The sequence below is a fragment of the Cheilinus undulatus genome, linkage group 12 (genome assembly GCF_018320785.1).
Source record: "Cheilinus undulatus linkage group 12, ASM1832078v1, whole genome shotgun sequence".
In the NCBI taxonomy this organism is placed as follows: Eukaryota; Metazoa; Chordata; class Actinopteri; order Labriformes; family Labridae; genus Cheilinus; species Cheilinus undulatus.
In genome coordinates, this window is record NC_054876.1 from 44,418,947 (window position 1) to 44,439,815 (window position 20,869).

Consider the following 20,869-nt stretch of genomic DNA (forward strand, 5'->3'; position numbering starts at 1 on the left):
GTTATAAACTAAATGACAAAAAAAAACACCATTGTGATGCCAAACATCCGGGGTTGTTCCATAAAATCCAGTCACTTCCGGCTCCTGGAAACAGCCTCTGTCACGTATTTGGTTCCCACCCAAACAAACAAAAGCTCAGATGGAGAATTCCCCCCCCAGTGACGCCTGACAGCCCCGTCTGTAGTCGACTAATTTTTGCCGGGGAGATGGACTTGTTTTGAGTCCAGAGGGCCCTCTGCTGTATTTCCTTCATCTGTTATTTACCTTAACTGGCGGATTTTGTTGCGCAACAGTGGCAGTAACGTTATTTTAGCTAGCAGCCCCTCGCTGTATCGCAGCAGCAGCAGCAGCAGCAGCCGGCTGAGCGAGGGTGAGCAGAGATGAGCTATTAGTCTGGTACGGTCTGTACTTCAGAACTGGTTTGGTAGGCACGGATGACAGCCACCGTTTGGCCCCTGCTTCGAGGAGATCAGATGTTTACAGAAATCTGTTGAGTCAAGCTAGCTAGCAGGTGAGTTTTAATGTTTGTATTTTAAGTTAGCGAGCTTAGCTGAGATCTCAAACCCTGATTAACCAGTAGCTAACGTTTATGTTTGGCTAAGTTATGACAGAAATGTGAACCTCGTATTTTTTTTTAAATGTAATGTTATTTATGTTAGTCATATTCAGACAAAATAGAGTAATCAGTCGTGTTGTTGGGAGATAAAGCCAAGAGTATAAACTTCATTATATCAGGTTACGAACAACATGTAACGTTTGAGTTTTACTTTCATATTCCAGGTTATGTCAGCTCATATAGTGAAAGCTAATGCCCTTTTCTAAAACACAACTTCTTCCATGAAGCTTTATGTTCAAAATCATATTTTATCAGATTAATGACTGATTTTCCTCTAAAAATTTTATTTTTTGGGCTTTCAGTGTTAACACAGCTTATTGTTTTGACAGTTGGTCCGACTAAACTAGACATACTTGCATTCTTCTTATATGTTGAAGTTTTAGTAGAGTATTCGTATTTAATGCTACTTTACAATGAAAATCCTACCCACAGCCCGAGTAAAACTATTATAACTTTGACCCAGCTACACTTTCTAGATTATTAGGCAACAGTTGGGCTTGATTACAAAAGTCAATCTCTATAAAGTATCAAATATTAAAGAAAAAACTTTCTAATTAATGCTGCTTTACATTCATAGGCCAACAGACAACTGTGATAATACTATTAAAACATTAACCATGTAAACATTTAAACTGACTTTTAATGCTGCATCTGAATTGCATGGTCAACACCCTTTTGCCTTTTTTAAAATCCCTTTGTTTTAATAGCCTTTATTTGTTATATTTTTATGGTGTTCTTATGGGCTTTTATTATTTTAGTAATGTTTTATTTCTGCTGTTTTCACTGTGCAGCGCTCTGGTACTTGTACATTTTTAAAAATGTGCCATATTAATAAAGCTGATTGGATTGGATTAACCCAGCTACATTTATTAGATGATTAGGCAAAGGCTACATTATATATCAAGCTTGAGAACAACAACAATTAATCGCTAGATAATGCTACAAATTAAAGCTAATTGTTTGTATTCTACAAGCTTTTGTGCATGCATACTATTAGGGATGTACAATATTATCAGCATGACATTGGTATGATTAAAATTAAAGTAATCGTATCAGCAGATTAACATTTCTGATGTTTACAACCAGTATTTTGGCATTAAAATCTGCCTATGTCAGCTGTAAATGTTGGCAAAATGTACAAATAAGTTAGAGAAGTTTAAGGCTGGACCTACAGGTCTACACCAGCTGAAGTCTTTTTCTTTATTCTTACACTTTAAAGTCAGTAATAACCTAGTAAATTAGTTTTTTCTCAGACTTAAAATTGTGTGTTTTAAGGACTGAAGTTTTTGGTCTTAACTTCATTTAAATATCAGTATCAGCTTAAATAAATTTGTGAATATCAGCATTGTGGATATTGGCAGAAATCCATTATCATGCATTTCTAACTGGTATTTAAACTGGCATAAATAACAGATCCAGAGTGTAATTTCCAACTTTTAATTATGATACAGTGTTTCTTCTAAGTCGTATAGATACTTCTAAATCAACATCCATTGGCAAGTAATTATAGCATCAACCCATGTCAATAGCAGATGTTTTTCTATTGTTTAGTGTCTGTTTCGGCATTCAGCACACTTCATGGCTGATTCAGAGAAGAGATTTATCACTGGTTAGAAGATGTGACCTGCTGGACAAACTATGATCTGTTTTGGTGGTCAAACATGAGAGAAAATGTTGTTTCTTGGGAGTGTTGCACCAAAAGAATGAATAAAAAACCACAAGTATTGACCCTGACTTTTTACAATCTATGGATTTCCAATAATCAGCCGTGTACCTTTCTTTTCAAAGTATTCTTTCAAGTTGGAGTAATAACAGTTTAGTTTCACAAGCATGAAATCTTGAAATCCATGCAACAGTGCAGTGAAGAGGTCCATACATAGATGACTGTGCACTTGTTGTCTGGTGTGTAGCAATATGTTGGTCATATTTAGACACAGTAGATGATCAAAATACAAATAAGAAGAGGAAGTAAGGGGATTTGTAAGTAGAGTAACTATGTCTCAATGAGTTACCAGAGCCAAAAAGTCTTAAATGACATTATCAATACTGCAGTTGATTTACTGTCCTTTTTTCCACAGCACACAGAGCGGCATTTACATTACTAACCCCCTCCCCTCCTGTTTGTGTCTGTGGTCTCCTCCTGTGCTCTTCTTATCCCAGTTACTATGAGTGCAATGCGTGTGGACGCCAAAGTGGTGATGCTGGGAAAGGAGAGTGTGGGGAAGACCAGCCTGGTGGAGAGATACGTTCATCATCGCTTCCTGGTCGGCCCCTATCAGAACGTGAGTGTCAGCTGCTCGACTCTACTTTCCATGTCAGCCCGTTTCTGATTCCCTCTTTGCACGCTGCTCAGATGAAAGACATTATTATTATATTTAACCCTCGGGGAGGCTGTGGTAAAAGAGACTCAAGTTTGTGATCAACTTAAGCGTAAAATACCTGATTATAAAGCAAAGATGCAGTAATGTGTTGGTATGTTTCTTTAAGTAGCTCTTGCATTCGACAAGCATATTTTAGATTATTTTACATGTTAATTTTAAAGATCATGAGACATGCCTCATATGTCCTCTTTGAGATCACACCATGATATTTAATTACTCTGCAATTAGTGATCCATTGGTGTAGAAAGGTATTTAGACCTTCTCACCCTTTTGCACACACTTTCCATTTAATTAGATTTAGTGTTAGTTTTCTATTTCTGTTGAATAAATATCTATTTATTTACAATAAAAATTACAATCTTAGAGTTACATCATTACTCAGTTTTTCTTACGAAAAAACCCCCAAAATGTTTAGACAACTTTTTCTTTCCTTTTTTCTTTAAACAAAGGCTTTTCCAGTGAGTTGACTTGTAGTTTTACTCTATGACTGTTATGAGGGAAGCACTGAGAGTATCTGCAGTCTACTGGGACTCCCAATATCTCCATAAACACGTGTCTGATTCTTCTCTGCACCTGTTTCCTCCTCTTCACAGACTATAGGTGCTGCTTTTGTTGCCAAACCAATCCAGGTGGGAGAGAAGGTGATTACCCTGGGAATATGGGTAAGTATGTCCTGATGTACCTCTAACGTTAAATAGTCTGTGTGCTGCTTCATTGTCAGCTCTGGAGAGTCTGGATCCAAAAATGTGTATCAGCTGTAAATATTGGCTTATACTGGCTGTAAATTATGGTCTATAATGGCTGTAAATATTGGCCTACATAGCTGTATGTATTGGTTTATATCAGCTGTAAATACCATCATATATTGACTGTAAATATCAGACTTTGTTGGCTGTATATATCGGTGGTAGATATCGGCCTATATGCGCTGTAGATATCGGCCTATATCAGCTGTAGATATCGACCTTTATCAGCGGTAGATGTGGGCCTATATCAGCTGTAGATATCGGCCTATATCGGCCTTTATCAGTGGTAGATATCGGCCTATATCAGCTGTAGATATCGGCCTATATCAGCTGTAGATATCGGCCTATATCAGCTGTAGTTATCAGCCTTTATTAGCTGTAGATATTGGCTTATATCAGCTGTGGATATCGACCTATATCAGCTGTGGATATCGACCTATATCAGCTGTAGATATCGGCCTATATCAGCTGTAGTTATCAGCCTTTATTAGCTGTAGATATTGGCTTATATCAGCTGTGGATATCAACCTATATCAGCGGTAGATATCAGTCTATATGGGCTGTAAATGCCGACTTATATTAGCTTTAAAAATCTGTCGGAAATATCAGCTTATGTAATTACTGTCCTTTATTTGCTGTATATATCAGCTTATATCGTCTATATCAGCAGTAAATATTAGCCCATATTCATCATAAATATCAGCTCTTATCAGCTTTATCTATCGGCCTCTATCAGCAGTAAATATCTGCGTATCTAGGCTCTAGAAATCAGCCTTTATAGATGTTCTTAAAACCACATCTTCACTGTGTGTGATTGTTACACTGATGATCATCTTATCTTTATTTGTTTTAATAGTGCTTTCTTAAATATGTGGTTGCACTGTAAATGAGGGAATTTGCAACAATTTTTAGTTGCCAGTATTTAAGATTGATTAGAATTAAAACAGTTGGTTTTAGACAAAGTCAGCTACTTCACATATGTATAAATTTGATATATACTTTATGGTGATACCTTTAGTTTGTATAAGGTGTACATAAATATTGACTCTGAATCACACCTCCCTCTTAACATTTTCTGGATATTGACTGGTCTCAGAAAGGAAAAAAATCCCCCAAAATAAATGAGAGTAATTTGTTTTAATATCAGCACCAAAAGACACTGTTAAAAAATCTGTCTCCTTCTCGCAGTGAGGGGAAATGATCTTAGAGCTGCAGATCTTTTCACTCTGAGGATTACTGAGCATTTAAAGCCTGTATGGGGGTTGTAGGAATGTTGACTATGTACAGATGCTGATAGAGTCAAACAGAAAGCAGTTAGCACTCTAGTGTCTCTTCTTTTTTCATTTACAGTCAGTGGATCTTAGTTTCTCTCTCCTCTTAACTCTCCATCAGGACACAGCGGGATCAGAGCGCTATGAAGCTATGAGCAGGATCTACTACAGAGGAGCGCGGGCAGCCATCGTCTGCTACGGTACATTTATATCTTTCCTGATAAACCTGAGATAGAAGCTGGATGTTTCTGTTCTTTCTTTATCACACCAAAGTGCAATGTTCAAATGTACACATACATGATTACACACTCTCCTTACCCATCTCTGTAAGGCTGGCTACACACTAGAAGATTTTGTCTTGATTTTAGGCCCAGAGGGGGTTCCAGACTTGACGCAACTGATTAGTGTCCACATAATCCTCAAGGATGTGGAGTCAGTAGGATTACTCTACCGCTCTCCATCAAGTTGGAGCCTTCCTTGAATCGTAAATATCAATCATGTTTGATATTTATGATTCAAGATCAGGAAGTGTAAGCATCTGATTTCTGATAGATTACCCACACTAGCTAATGAGAGCGAGAAGACCAGGAAGTGCCGCTAACCAGATGATGCATACTTATACAGCTCACAAACATAAACATGAGCAACAAAACCTGCACTGCAAAGTGTACGCCACGTCTTTTCAGTCATCTCAGCCAGGATTTCGCCCAAATTCTTTTCCTTGTTTTGTGTTTTTCGCTACAAAACAGTACATCTGTCAGTACAGCCTGCTGATGATCGGCCTCCATATTTGTTTTCCCTCTGAATTAAGATTTGATCAAGTTTTTTTTAGATCTCATGTCTGTGAAATCTCCACATATTCAGTGGAATGCTTACTTCAAACTAATGCTGCACAATTTGGTAGTAATGTGCAATTATACTGAACTGAATATTGTGATTTGCGATTGAGATTAAGATAAAATACATGGATGATATAATGACTCTACTTAGTTGGTTATCATAAAAAATGCAGAGAATAATTAAAGTGCTGAAGCTTTAGAGATCTGGATCATTTGACTCAGTTCAGTAATGAAAAATGGTCTTTTGGCTCCCAAAGAACTCCTCATTTGGTACTAGTTTGGATTTTTAAATGTGTGTTAAATAACAAAAAGAAATGGAAAAAAAAGAAAACTGGCTCTCAAACAGGCATCAGCTCCTGTAGTTTATACAAAAGAGCCATTTTGAAGAGCAGGTTTGTTCCTGAGCAACACATAATTTCTCAGATGCTTACCCCAGGAGGTTTATAGTAAATCACTATTTCACAGAATGAGGGAGAAAAGCTGTTTAAGTGGCACAGTGAGCCTTTTTAACAGTACTGCTCAGTACAAGACTCCTCAAGATTCTTGCTCTCTTCATGTAGTGAGATGTGTAGTAGGAGGTCTGCAGGACTAAGTCATGTGTGATATGGATCGCCTCCATGCCAGGCAACTGAATTAACCTGTGGGGGGAAAAAAAAACATTTTGTGAAGTGAAGGGATCAAACTAAATGTATGTAGACATTTTCTGATGATATGTGCAGGTCTGTATAGACCAGGGGTGTCCAAACTTTTCCCACAGAGGGCTACATACAAAAATATATTAGGATGGTGGGGCCACTTTCATATTCCTTGCCATGAGAATTTTAAAGTTAGTAAGCCTAATCCAATGTAAGTTAAAACATGCTTTGCAGGTAAGTATGCCTAAATGGCTAGATAATGGCTGGCAGAGCAAATAGAGAGTAATTTCAGGATTTTGGGGAGCCAATGAGATTTCAGGGGGCATTGTTTAGCCATGGCTACCACTGGCTCTGTCCCAGAAAAGTTATTGGTGCTGCTGTTTGCTGGGATAATCCATCAGGACGCCTCTCGCCCGATGACAGCTGGGAGAGGCTCCAGCCTCCCCGCGACTCGGAACGGAATAAGCGGCATAGAAAATGGATGGATGGATCCATCACAATGTTATTAATCAAGATATCTTCTTGTCAAAATGTTTGTTTACAGATATAACATGGTAGCACTGCCTTGTGCTGAAGACAAGACGTACAATACAATTAAGGACAAGCTTCATGTTTTTATGTAGGCCATATTTCATTTTAACTCTAGAATTTGCTGCGGGCCATTCAAAAATGGGCCGCATTTGGACCCCGGGCCATAGTTTGGACATCCCTGGTATAGACCTTTAACATACAAAATTTCCTCCATTCCTAATGATTTTTAACTGATGTTCTTCACTTCCTGCCCCCATCTTCTCATGTCATCAGGATCATGTGACTGCAAACAACCTATACTGTTGATCACTGTCCAAATGGAGATTGCATTATTTTCAAACCTTGGTGTTGAAATCACAACTTTAGAAAACCTTAATCTCCATCCATTCATCCATCTACCAAATCTCTATCTCCTGTTTCTCTAGCTCTCCTCTACCTCCTCATCTCTCCTTCCATCTTTCTCCATATTTGTATGAGGAAATTTAAAATTAGAAGTAAAAGAGAGAGCACTGTGTAGCTGCTTTGTGAATACATCAGACTTTGATTTAGTGAGGTGAATTCCCATGAAAGCGGATGAAGCTCTGCATAAAGGCTGTGCATCAGCATTAACAGGAAAGATGAGATGAACACTTTGATACATGAGATGAAGAGGGTCATGATCAGAGCAGCAGGAAGGAGTTCTTAAAGAGGACTGAAAGCTCTGACCTGAGTATGATTCTAAAGCTTTAAGCTGTATTTATGAATGATCCTTACCTACATGTTCTTTTCCACTTAAGGAAACTTTGTTGGGGAACTTAGGAAATAGCTGATGGCATTTCCCCCTCGATTGCTCACTCTCATGTCATGTCCATGTCACACTGTTTCCCATCCTCTTGTTTCTGTTGCATGGTGTAGATTTGAAACAGCTGGGCTAGTTTTGTTATGTTTTATACCCTGTCTGCTTTGGTCAGTAATCTGCTCACATTTTCATGGGAATTTCCGTAGAACAAAACTGCCGAGAAACAGGCAATGCTTTGTGTGTATTCTAATATCTGCTTGGATGTTACGCTTATTGTTTGTCTTTCAGATCTGACTGATAGCAGCAGCTTCCAGAGAGCTCGCTTTTGGGTGAAGGAGCTGCAGAACTGTGAGGAAGTAAGTTAAATTTAATAGAACTTGTCATAAAGAGTAACAAGAACCAGCTGTATAACATTTATTTTTATCTCAGTTAAACAGGAATAGTGCGCCCAAATTTTTTTGTCATGTTACCTCTTTTATTACTGTCATATTTAACCAACAAAATTTGTTATTAAGTACAAAAGGGTGGAGTCAGGATGAAGCTTAATACTCAAAATATGAAAATAAAAACACTGCGTTATGAATCAGTCTGATGAAAATGTAGTCTATAATTTCATATTTAATTTTGAACCAAACTCATAAGATGGAAAGATGAAAACAAGGGATGACCAATACTGTTTTTTTTTTTTTTTGCCAATATCAACAAATTAATTTAAGTTGATACCTATGTTCATGCCAATATATAGATATAGATATAGTTCAAACCTAAAACTCTGTTCCTTAAAAGTCTTCAAAATGAAAATATGAGTCCTTAATTTATACTTAAAAGTTTAAGGAAAGAGATGATCAAAGAAAAAGACTTTAGCTGATGTAGATCAATATTTAAAGCCGATAATGGCCAACATTTCCAGCAGAGACAGGCCTATATTTAAAACTGATATAGGCCTGATAGACTCTAGCATTAACTGAAAATATAGGGTGATATTTACTGCCAATAAAAGCTGATAATAACCTCAAATAAAGGCCTATATTTACAACCAATATATACTGATATTTACTGTAAATATATAGGCTGATTTTACAACTGATATAGCCCAACATTTTCAGCTGTTATAGGCGAATATTTAAAGCCAATGTAGGCTTGTATTAACAGCTGATAAACTCCAGAATAAACTGAAAATATAGGCCAATATTTACTGCCTGTATAGGCTGATATTTACTGCCAATAAAAGCTGATAATTATCTTCAGTAAAGGCCTATATTTATGGCCAATATATACTGATATTTACTGCCAGTAAAAGCTAATAATTACCACCAATATAGGCTGATATTTACAACTGATATAGCCCAACATTTTCAGCTTAAATAGGCGAATATTTAAAGACAATTTAGGCACATGCTAGAAGCTGATAAACTCCAATATTATCTGAAAAATTAGGCCAATATTTACGGCCCATCAAGGCTGATATTTACCACCATTATAGTCTAATATTCACTATCAATAAAGGCTTATTTTTAGAACTGATATACCCCAACATTATCAGCGTATATAGGCTAATATTTAAAGCCATTATAGGCTTGTAATTACAGCTGATAAACTACGCTACTAACTAAAAATATATGCCAATATTTACTGCCAATAAAAGCTGATAATAACCTCAAATAAAGGCCCATATTAACAGCCAATATAGTCAAATATTTACCACCAGAATAGGCTGATAGTTACAGCCGATATAGCCCAACATTATCAGCGCATATTGGACAATATTTAAAGCCATTATAGGATTGTAATAACAGCTAATAAATTCCACTATTAACTGAAAATATAGGCCGTTATTTACTGCCAATAAAAGCTGATAATAACCTCCAATAAAGGCCCACATTCACATAGTGTATTATTTACCGACAGAATAGGCTGATGTTTACAACCAATATAGCCCAACATTATCAGCCTATATAGGATAATATTTAAAGACAATATAGGTTAATAATAACAGCCCATATAGGCTTATATTTGCCACCAATAAAGGTTGGTAATTACCACTAAAATAGGCCAATATTTACCACCAATATAGGCTGATATTTACAACTGATATAGCCCAACTTTATAGGCTAATATTTAAAGACAATATAGGTTGTTAACAACAGCCCATGAAGGCTGGTATTTACCACCAATAAAAGTTGATTATTACCACCAATTTAGGCTGATATTTATAACTGATATAGTCCAACATTATCAGCGTATATGAGCTAATATTTAAAGACAATATAGGTTGTTAACAGCCCATGTAGGCTGATATTTACCACCAATAAAAGTTGATAATTACCACCAATATAGGCCGATATCTACCGCCAATATTGCCGGTAAATATCATTTTACAGCCCTACTATTTAAAAGAGTTTCAGGGTCCCTGGTTCAAGTCCCATTTATACCAGCCCTCCCTCTGACATCTCTCCACTAGTGCTTGTCCATAGGGTCCTGTTGGATGAACCAGTACAATGCCTGGAATGTACAGCCAAGATCAAACTTCTAAACCAGAGAAACAAATTGATCTTCTGTCGCACAGTCACGTTGTTTTGTCATTGTCTGTGTGTTACTGCAGCACTGTAAGATCTACCTGGTCGGCACTAAGAATGACCTGATTGTAGGAGATCGGAGCCTTCGACAGATCGACTACCATGATGCTCAGGACTTTGCTGAAGGTAACCACAGTCTCTTAAAGTTTGGTACACTGATGCTGTTCATGGTTTGTTTTAAATAAGTGCAGATTAGACGAAGGGATGACATGTAAATACAGAAAGTCTCGCCATTTAACTAGTCAGAGGCAGGTCTCTCTGCAGATTTTGACATTGCCCTTAAAGACCAAGTGAATGCATGTGCCTAATCTTCATCAAAATACTCTCTCCTACATAAACAAATATATGGTGGCTATGGTTTTGTTCCCTTAGGACAGGGCTTTTCTGTTTGGTGTTTATATGTCTTTCTGTGCATGGCTAGGTTCTCTCTGGGTACTCCTGCTTCCTCCTACAGTCTAAAGACATGCTAGTTAGGCTGATTGGTGACTCTAAACTGCCTGTAGGCAAGGCCACCCATAAGCGAATATGAAGGGGGAGCTCGCTGGGGCCCATTTGTCCATTGAACATTTAAGCTGTGATAACCATGTTTTAGTTTTTTTTAACCTGAATATTAACCACTCTCATCAGAGCAACAAATAGTTTGCCTTTTTAGTTATGCCATAGAATATAACCTTCATAAAAATGTACACCCCATTTCTTAAAGCAGAAACAAAAATGGGTGAAATGGGATTTTAAAAGTTGCAGATGCAGATTAAAAGTGGCAAACTGTTAAAAGTGGGAAATACTGGCAAAAAACTGTGAAATGGGGTTACAAGTGGCAAAAATGGGGCCAACAAATAGTTGTAATTGCTCAAATTGACAAAAAATGTCTAAAATTGGCTAAAATGGGTATGAAAAAGTCACCAAAAGTTGTTAATATTCACAAAAATGGGTCAACAGATGCAACTATATGCAGAAAGGGATAAAAAAAAGGCTTAACAGTGGTGGAAATGGTTGGAAAAGGAGGTAAAATGGGATGGAAAGTGGCAGAAAATGTAGTGAATTGGGATTTAAAGTGGCAAAAATGGTAGAAAAAAAATTATGAAAAGGGGTGAAAGTGTGACAAAATTGGTATAAAGTGGCAAAAATTGCGCAAAAAACTGATGAAAGGTGGCCAATAATAGTGGTAAAAATGGGCAGAAAAAGTGGTCAAAAGATGCCACAACCTAGTTGTCTTTAAACTGTGGTCTTTTGCATACTTTTTTTGTCTTAACTGAAGGGACAGTATGTCTTGGAAAACCCCAACTTTTAAAAGCATGAGTTTAAAAAGTGCTTGGACAAAACCAGAAAAAGTTGAATAACAAAACCCAAACAAAGGGAGACAGAATAAGGATACAGTCCAAAGAAAGATAAATGAAAAGAAAACAAATAAACTCAAACAATATAAAGATGGAAAGTTGAAGGCCTTCTATCGAGTGTCACAGTTTGTGATGTGAATTAAACTGTTAGACATTTAGTAGCATGTTGGTTTATTCTCGGTCTGAATATGTCCGATCAAATAGTATTTGTGACAAAGTTGAGTTCTGCTGAGGAAAAAAGCTCCAGGCTTTTCTTTGGTTGACGAACCGGGTAAAGTTTAATCCTCTAAGCTGAAAAGAAACAAGTTTTCCTGACTTTTTTGAGATTATATTACTGCCCAAATATAAAAATAACTACATTATTTAATTCTTAGTAAAAGTACTGAATGTGATTAAAGGACATTAAGAAATCATTGACCCGCTGTACATGTGGGATTTGTCGAAATTCCAGGATTGACTGAACTTCAAACGTCTGTATCCCAACCTCACTTAACCTCACTGTTTTGGCTTTCTTTCACAGAGATCGGTGCTCAGCATTTTGAGACGTCCAGTAAAACAGGAAACAATGTTGGTGAGTCACACCTTCAGTCATCTGAAGGCCACATTTGACACGGGTGGCTGCCTGCAATCACAGCCGTATTCATTCATGGTCCGCTTGTTTGGCTCTCCTTAGAGGTAGAAAAGGTCTGGGACTGTTTTCAGCAGAGACACAAAGCATTTACGTCAGAGTAGAAAATATTGTTGAACCCCAGTGTAAGATATGAAAATACTGGCACAAGAAAAAAAGAATACACTGGAGTCAAATCAAGGAAAAATGTGACTTTAACAACCACCATTTAAGGCATAAACCACACAGTTTACTGTCAGGGTGTCAGAAATGAGGGGTCAAGAGGTCGTCCCTCGTAAAGTATTTAACAGAGTTGCTGTTAGTCAATTAAAAAGTAATGTAATTAATTATAGGCTTATAATTAATTAATCGCAATTAACCACATTGTATTACTGGTAATTTAAAGATTAGTAACAAAACACTCGGAAAGGACATGTCTCAGAATGGAATCAAAAGGGTTTTTTTCTTAGCTTTTGAAACAGGAGAAATGAAGACTGAGGACAGATAGTTCACTTACTAGTCAATCTAGGATGTTAATCTGTAGAACATGGATTTAATTTATACAATTATGAAAAAAATAAGAGCAGAGAATCTTTAAATGTGTTCCAATCAAAGCTACTTTAGACGGTTGTGTGATGGCATCAGAGTGCGGTTAATCATTAACATTTTTTATCACATTTTTTCACCATGAACAATGATGAACTCACCAGCTCCAGATCACTAACCCCAGTAGTTTCCTGATTGGACAAGGCAGTCTCTTTGTTCATATATATACTAAATTGTTTGCATTCTTTTCTCATACCTGGTGAAGATCACTTAGACCAAAAGGCTTTGTGTCTCTGTAAACATCAGCAAAAAACGAGACATGTGCTGGAGCTTCTTTGAACTTTAATACCCCAAAATGAGAGAGAAAAGTGTTAAAAAGGGACTTCCTGCTTTAACTGTAAGCTACTTTTAAAGCATTCTGGGATCGCAGCATTAACCAGGAACTCCACTTTTAAAGGGGATATATTTCCCCTTTTAGGACAAGTTTAGATTGGCCTCAGAGGTCCCCAAAACATGCCTGTGAAGTTTGTTGCTGAAAAAACATTCCAGTATTGGATTTTTGCATGTCTAAAACTCCCTCTGTTTGAGCCCTTCTTTGAACGAGCTGTTTCTGTGGCTTTAAATGTTACTGATCTGTCTGGCTCCACCCCTGACCACACCCCTCTCATTGTAACATCTCCTGATGTTACAATGTTACGATGCACTTAGCAGACATTTTTATCCAAAGTTAAGGACCTTGCCCAAGGGCCCAAACTGGACATGGATTCTGCACTGGCTGGGATTCAAACCATCAGACTCCCAGACTGTGGTCAGCAGGGTAACCCACTGAGCTTTCCAGCATCTCAGCTGGCTGCTGAGATGATCAGGAGAAGAGGGCAGAACCTTCTTCCAAGCGGGGAGGGCCATCCGAACCTGGGGGCGGGGCTAACTCTCCACATTACATCATCAGGGGAAATCTGAGAACACCTTGTTTCAGCACAAATTTACTGAAAGGTGGAGGAAGAGATAGGCGGAGGGAATGGATTTTTCTGATTCTTGAGGGGACTATGGACAGGCCAGGGGCACATATTTTTGTTAGAAAAGCCTGACAAGTGATTTTTGCACATCATGTCCACTTTAAAAAGCTTTTCTCCCTCATATGAAGTTTATCCATTGAAATAGAACCACAGTTGACTGTCACGTAAATGCACCTCAAGCTGGGTGTACACTGTGTGAGTTCATCCAGTTCAGCCAGTGTTTTTGAGTTGCGCGACTCACTTGGAATTGGAGCCGACTTCCAATTGCCTCCTGCATCCTTTGTCGTGCTGTGTACAGAGGAATACGACGCCCAACTATGGCCAAACCCGCTGCTCCCAACTTATTTGGATGGATTTCTGACATGTTTGACTCCAGACACTCCCACTGTGAGAGCAGAACCACGAGCAGAATCCTCAACTTTAGGGTATTTTTTCCCTAAAAAACTGTCAGACAGCATCTTAAATCATCATAACAACAGCAGGAATGACTTTCTAATGGCCCCACAGCCCTGCTATAATAAAGGAAATAAATGAGCAGGAAATATTCCTACCGGCGGACCTGCAGCTGACATGGATGGCGATGCTGTTTATGTGTGTGGGATAGAGAGAGAGGATATGACTGGATTGGACTTCAACCTCAGTGTGTGAGACTTTTTCAAAGGAAACTCCACTGATTTTTGTCACAGTCCGTCCCGACCTCATTCACTCTGAGCACTCAGGTTAGACCCTTGGACCCTATAGTGTGAGCACATGCATCGTGCGTGATGGTTGTAAGTGATTCAGTAGCACAGTATGAGCTGACACATGGCTGGCATAGAGTCGGCTTGAAATGGCTCAGTATATACCCAGCTTTATGGAGTGTTCTTTATATTAAACAGAGGTGAGCAGTGCTCAGCACCATGTCTCTACTCCTCATCCTTTATGTTTAAAGACCACAGACAATAGTTTACAGAGGTGGATAGCTTAAGATACTTTCCTCTATTAAAGTCCAAAATATTTAATGATGTTTAAATGTGAAATCAGCTCATCTTATGATTTCCAGAAGACATCTAAAATTATGAACACAGCGAGATCTGGTTCAGATCTTGTAAATTTGTTGAATCATTGTGAGCTTGGTAGTGGATTAGTTTCAGAGCCTCTCATACTCATCAAACATGCTGCTTCTGTGAATCCAGATGTTGAGCTACTTCCTGTTTGACCAGGAATGTGAGTGAGCTTGTTTTAATCTTTATGGACTGACAGAGACTGACAGGACTCTTTCTTCCTCTGTTTGTCAGATGAGCTGTTCCAGAAAGTTGCTGAGGACTACAACAGCACCTCCTTTGAGTATATGACAGGTGAGTGTTTGATTCACTGAAACTTGTTTGTTTGCATCCTTTATCCCAGTGAAGACTGATTCAGTGATGGCAAACAAAGCACAGTAACCGGCATCAACCGTGCTGTTCTTTGAGATTAACTGTGGTTGAATAAAAAAGCAAAAAGCCTTTCACATAAACATCTATGAAGTTTATCTTTACTGCTTGTAATCACCACCGCTATAAAGTAAAAACTGCATCTGTAACTGGACTGTTGATTAAATTTAATCTTCAATAAATCCCTTGGAAAGAAAAGTAAGGGAATGAGAGAGAAAAGGAAAGGAAAAAGGGAAGGAAAGGAAGTAAGGAAAAAGGGAGGAGAGAAGAGAAATAGGAGAGGACTTGAAAAGTAAGAGATAAGGAATGAATGGGAAGGAAAAATAACAGAAAAAAAGGAAAGAAAAGTATAAAGAAGGAAAAGGGTAAGTAAAAAAGATGAGAGGAAATGAAAAGATAAAAAAAGGAAATGAGAGGATAGACAGGAAAGGAAAGCATAGAAGAGAAGTGGAAAAGAATGAAAATGGAAAACAATACAGGAAAGAAAAGAGAAGGAAGAAAGAAAAATAGATTGGAGGAAATTAAAAGATGGAAAGGAGAGGAGAGAAAAGGAAAGGAAGGAGATAAAGGGGGGAGAGAAGAGGAAAGGAAATATGATAAAAAAGGAAAGGAAATGATGAAGGGATAGAAATGAGATGCAAAAGGAAAGGAAATGAAAAAATAGGAGAGGAATGAAAGTAAAAGGGAAAGGATTTACAATAAATTGAGTTTGCCAGTCCCCCTTAGCTCTCTAGAATTAAGAGATTCACAAAGTTTGTGTTAACTAATTAGCGATGTTCTTAGAAATAAGAGTTGTCCTAAAATAGACCCCTGAGGAACACCACTGGACAGACAGACTATAAACGCTAGTTAGCTTAGCTGACGTTGATAAGAGGAAAACAGCTAGCCTGTTTCTACCCTGACCTATTTTCCATCACTTCTTAATGAGGAGGTTCATGATTAACTTGTAGTTCTTTTTAAACCAGAGTCTAAAAATAACTTCTTCCTATGAATATTCAAAGTGGGCTGCTTTCTGTAACTGTACAGAACATAAAACTCACGAACTGACTCTAAAAATGCCAAATGCAGGAATGTTAAGTGTTTTTCTCTGTTTGAGCAGAAGAAAGCAGTGTTGACTTGGGCCAGAAGAAAGACTCGTATTTCTACTCCTGTTGCCATAACAACTGATGTCCAACAACAGGAGAAGAAACAGCGATGGTCACCCAGACCCGACCGTAGTTAAACCTGGATATGCTGGATCGATGTCCGATAACTCTGATGTGGAACTGGGATCCCAACCACAGAAAGAAGTGACTGTTTACACTTTGTTCAATCTGTTTCTTTCTTTTGTGCCATAAATAACTGAGAGCTAAAAGACTACGGGAGAGGATTTACATCTGATGAAGAGGGATCTACGCACCAACTCTCACTTTTCACTAATTTTTCCTTCCTTGTGTCAGCTGGTCCTTTGTCTTTTCCTCTAAACTGGACCCTGGGATTACACATCCTTAAACAATCAGGAGCTGGATTGGTTAGAGGACGACCTGCAGCTGAGCTGAAGGAGGATCCCACAAACACAGACTGGCAGAGAAAGTTGATCGACACTGTTAACTGTTGTAGCAACCTCGATGCATCAGGAGGGTGGATGGTTTGTTTACAACAGCTGATTTTTGTTTACCTCCAACTCTATTTAACCTTGTTATGGAGTCTGATAATCCAAGAAGCCCGATGGAGAGAAGCCAAATATGATCTGATCTGTCAGAAATACACTGACTGTTATCTCGCAAGCTTTGGCTGGCCACACGCTAGACGGTTATCAAATCTGGAATGGTTTTAAAAATGTGGAAGTCTTCTAAACATAGACTCTAGACCCTGAGAGTAAACACCTGCCGCCTCTAGTAACAATTTTACATTGAAGATTCCCCTCACACTAGATCAGCAGTTCCCAACTGGTGGGTCAGGACCCAAAAGTAGGTTTGCAGAGCTGTTTCCAGTGGGTCCTGATGTACCTGGAAAAACTTTTAATTCTCTATAGTTTTCCTGTGATAACAATTAAAATCCAATCATTTCTTCAAGATTTTACCTTATTTATCTTCTTTATTGGGATAACAAAGCTATTTTTCCTAAGATAATAAGTTAATTTCTTTGGAAATGGCCAAAATTTCCATGTTATTTTGGGAAACTCAAGTAAAGATACCATACAATAACACAATATGACGAATAAACTAGCTCTGCCCATCTCAAACTGTTCACTTCCTGTTTTGAATTGAGGTCTCTTTTTAAAAAATAACAGCTTCTCATAAACAGAAAACCAACATCGTCCTGTGTAGTAACGAGTGAGGAATGCACTTAAAAAGGCACTTCCTGTTCGTACTGGAAGCGGTCCCTGAATCCCAGAATTGCATGTGCATTGGTGTTGCTTCCAGCATGAATGTGGAAGTGCACTCTTAGAGGCATTTCTCCCTCATTCTGAGAAATTTGAGTGAAACCTAAATGTCTGTTTAGTAAAACAGCTTATTGAACTGAGACCTCAATTAAAAAACAAGTAGAGTTGAGGCATTAGCACTGAGCAGTGCTGGGTTGAACTCGTGGTGTGTAAGGGGGAGGTCCATGTTGCAGAGGTGGGTGGTCGATAAAGTTGCATACAGTTGCAATTATAGAAATAAAGAATTTCTGTCTTTGAAATTTTTAGGAATTATTTAAGATACTGTAAGAACTATATGTTTATTCAGGGCTTATATCGATACGGTTATTAGTAGTTTATCTGACCAATAACCGATAATTCTAATTGAAATGCTACTAAATGCACTTGATATGGCAAAAGTAAAACTGCAATTAAAAAATAACCATAAACACACAGTCTACCTCTGTCAATGTGAGAAACCGCACAGAGCAACACTGTAGCAGCAGGAAACAGGAAGTGGGGCCACACACTTCCTGTGTCAGAGCCACTAAGGCCTCAGTGTTGATTGGCTGGTAGTTGTATTACATGAAACCAGTCAGATTGTGTTTTAAGCAGGATGTTAGGTGAGACTGTAGGGACTGAAAACAAACCCAGAAGGGGAAGACACCATGCAGCAGAACCAAATTAGCTCACCTTTGAATTACCTGATTCTGGCTGATTATCATTAAAATGAAATGCTGACACCAATTATCAGCTAAATGCCAAATATCAGCATTAATAATCGGCCAGACGGATAGTCAGTCGACACAATTAAAAGATACATAAAACATATGAATCGTCATTTATTCAATTAGTAAAGGTATTTTAGTGCAAAAATAATTTAGTGTGGTTAGAATTCTGGTTGTGATAAGGAGGTGGTAGAGGGTCCTGACATCTGACCAGTTGAGAACTTCTGCATTAGATCTTGTGTGATCTAGTGTGAGTTCAGAAGAAAAACAAACATGGAGGGTGATTGAAATCTCCAGATGGCTGTCCTGGCATGCGTCACAGTTGCAACAAAAAGCAAAAAAAGCAAAAAAGTATGGCTGAAATCCTGGCTAAGGTGACGGTAAAACGGTGATTGGAGAGCTGTAAAATTATGACACTACCCAGGGCTGCTCTCTTTTCATTTGTTGCTGAGGTTTTCCACTGTGAGGCGGTCCGACCTAGAATCATACAGGAGGTTTAGATGTGGTTGGGAGAAGTAAATTGACACCACACTCTTGGGAACAAACTTCAAATCCAGGATCCTCGGAGGGAGCAAAATAGCGTAAAATCATCCGTCTAGTGTGTTGCCAGCCCTGCTCAGAATTTTCACCTAGATTTAATGAATCTTTTATCGTTGCAACTAAGATACAGCACATGACACCAATGATCTTCTCAAAAGCCTTATACTTGCATTAGAGATAACAAGATTGTGAGTAAATTAACCTAGCAATTACCAAGTTTTGCCATGTGACACCATGGATGTATTAACAGAGATGGTTTCTGCTGCACCACTCAGCCTTGCTAGTTGTTTGCCACGATGGCTTGTCAAAAGAAATCTTCCTCTGACCCGAAAACAACTTCTACACTGACGGCACCTTTAAAACTGGTCATTTAAACTAGAAAAGGGGTTTGAGTACTCATTTTTAACTTTTCAGTGATGGGAAAGCTGTAAAACAGTCAAAAAACCTGTTTTATTTGCATGATTCTGATTAAAATGAAGATAAGTGGCAACATGTGGCCAGCAGGAGAAACACTAATAAGCATGTGCAGTGGGCCACAAGGAACCATGTAAACCTTGTCTTTTCTTTTGAGCCTCTTTCATTCAGTCCAGTATCGAGTCTTTTAAGCATCCATTAACCATGTCTGTGATCTGGTTTGTTTTGCTGCATAAGCTATGATTCTCTCAAGTAGAAAAACACGATTGTGATTATTAGGTGATGGTTTCTAAATGCCTTTATCTCTATCATTAAACTGCATGGCCTCAGCAGACTGAGAGAAAATGTCAGTGACAGTTAATTTCCTGCATTTAAATCTAAATTTTCTATTTTCTAACTTCAAATGCAGCGTACACATGAAAACTGTCAGATTTTCTTTCAGGCTTCATTTAAAGGTTTGAGATGATCTAAGTTCCTCCTCTCTGTGTTGAGAAACTGAAGATTTCAGCACCACTGGAGCAAACATTGTGGCTGAATGTTGTAATAAACTGTCACCTGGATGTTCTCAGAACAATATCTACAGCTCTATTTAACTTCAACTCACTAATTTATTGCCTTTTTAAGTTGTGCTGCCAAGAAGACGCGGGGAAACGAACAGACTTCATATCAGTTTCCTTGATGTCGCTGCTTTGACGTGTTGATGTTTCATGTGTTGAAATCTTGAGGCACAAATGTTTTTTATTCAGGGCTGTTCAACACAGACCAATGTAAAGTAAAAACATGTTCTGTAAAATTAAAAGCTTGTTGGAAGAGTGTCTGAGGTTTCTTTAATGTGATTAACCAGTTTTTGGAAATCTGGGTTCAGTATCACGAGCCATACCCAGGCCTGTTGAATCAAGAAATCCATTAAATAGAACCTGTCTGACAAAGTCAAGTAGAATAAAAGAGCTCAAAAAGCAACACATTATGCTAAATAAATACAAGACCAGAGGAGAAACAACATCTATCAGTCTGGAAAGGGTTACAAAGCTATTTCTAAAGCTTTGGGACTCCAGTGAACCACAGTGAGATCCATTGTCCACAAATGGAGAAAACTTGGAACAGTGGTGAATCTTCCCAGGAGAGGTCGGCCTACCAAAGTTACCCCAAGAGCACAACGACGATTCATTCAGGAGGTCAGAAAAGAACCCAAAACATCATCTAAAGACCTGCAGGTCTCCCCTGACTCAGTTAAGGTCAGAGTTCATGATTCAACAATACAAAAGAGACTGGGCAAAAACCACTGCTGACCAAAAAGAACACAAAGACTCGTCTCATATTTGACAAAAACATCCTGATGATCCCCAAGACCTTGGGAAAATATTCCATGAACTGACCAGACAAAAGCTTAACTTTTTGGAAGGTGTGCGGCCCATTACATCTGGAGAAAAAGGAACACAGCATTCCATAAAAAGAACATCATGCCAGCAAACATGGTGGTGGCAGTGTGATGGTCTGGAGCTGCTTTGCTGCT

General features: G+C 38.3%; 1 protein-coding gene across 1 annotated transcript; it reads left to right on the plus strand.

Annotated features, from left to right (window-relative positions):
* The first annotated feature begins 148 nt into the window (after positions 1 to 148).
* rab24 (RAB24, member RAS oncogene family) lies at positions 149 to 20,161 on the plus strand. Its single transcript, XM_041801718.1, has 9 exons — positions 149 to 511; positions 2,777 to 2,898; positions 3,591 to 3,659; positions 5,136 to 5,214; positions 8,086 to 8,153; positions 10,400 to 10,499; positions 12,231 to 12,281; positions 15,157 to 15,216; positions 16,391 to 20,161. Exons 2-9 carry the CDS (start codon positions 2,782 to 2,784, stop codon positions 16,456 to 16,458), a joined length of 612 nt encoding a protein of 203 aa, XP_041657652.1. The 5' UTR covers positions 149 to 511; positions 2,777 to 2,781; the 3' UTR covers positions 16,459 to 20,161.
* Positions 20,162 to 20,869: the final 708 nt, after the last annotated feature.

What these genes read in the sequence shown, in the direction of transcription:
- rab24 (XM_041801718.1), top strand. Translation starts at nt 2,782, where the DNA reads ATGAGTGCAATGCGTGTGGACGCCAAAGTGGTGATGCTGGGAAAGGAG. An exon ending in GGCAGCCATCGTCTGCTACG is followed by an intron (nt 5,215 to 8,085) that starts GTACATTTATAT and finishes TTTGTCTTTCAG; the next exon opens with ATCTGACTGATAGCAGCAGC. An exon ending in AGCTGCAGAACTGTGAGGAA is followed by an intron (nt 8,154 to 10,399) that starts GTAAGTTAAATT and finishes GTGTTACTGCAG; the next exon opens with CACTGTAAGATCTACCTGGT.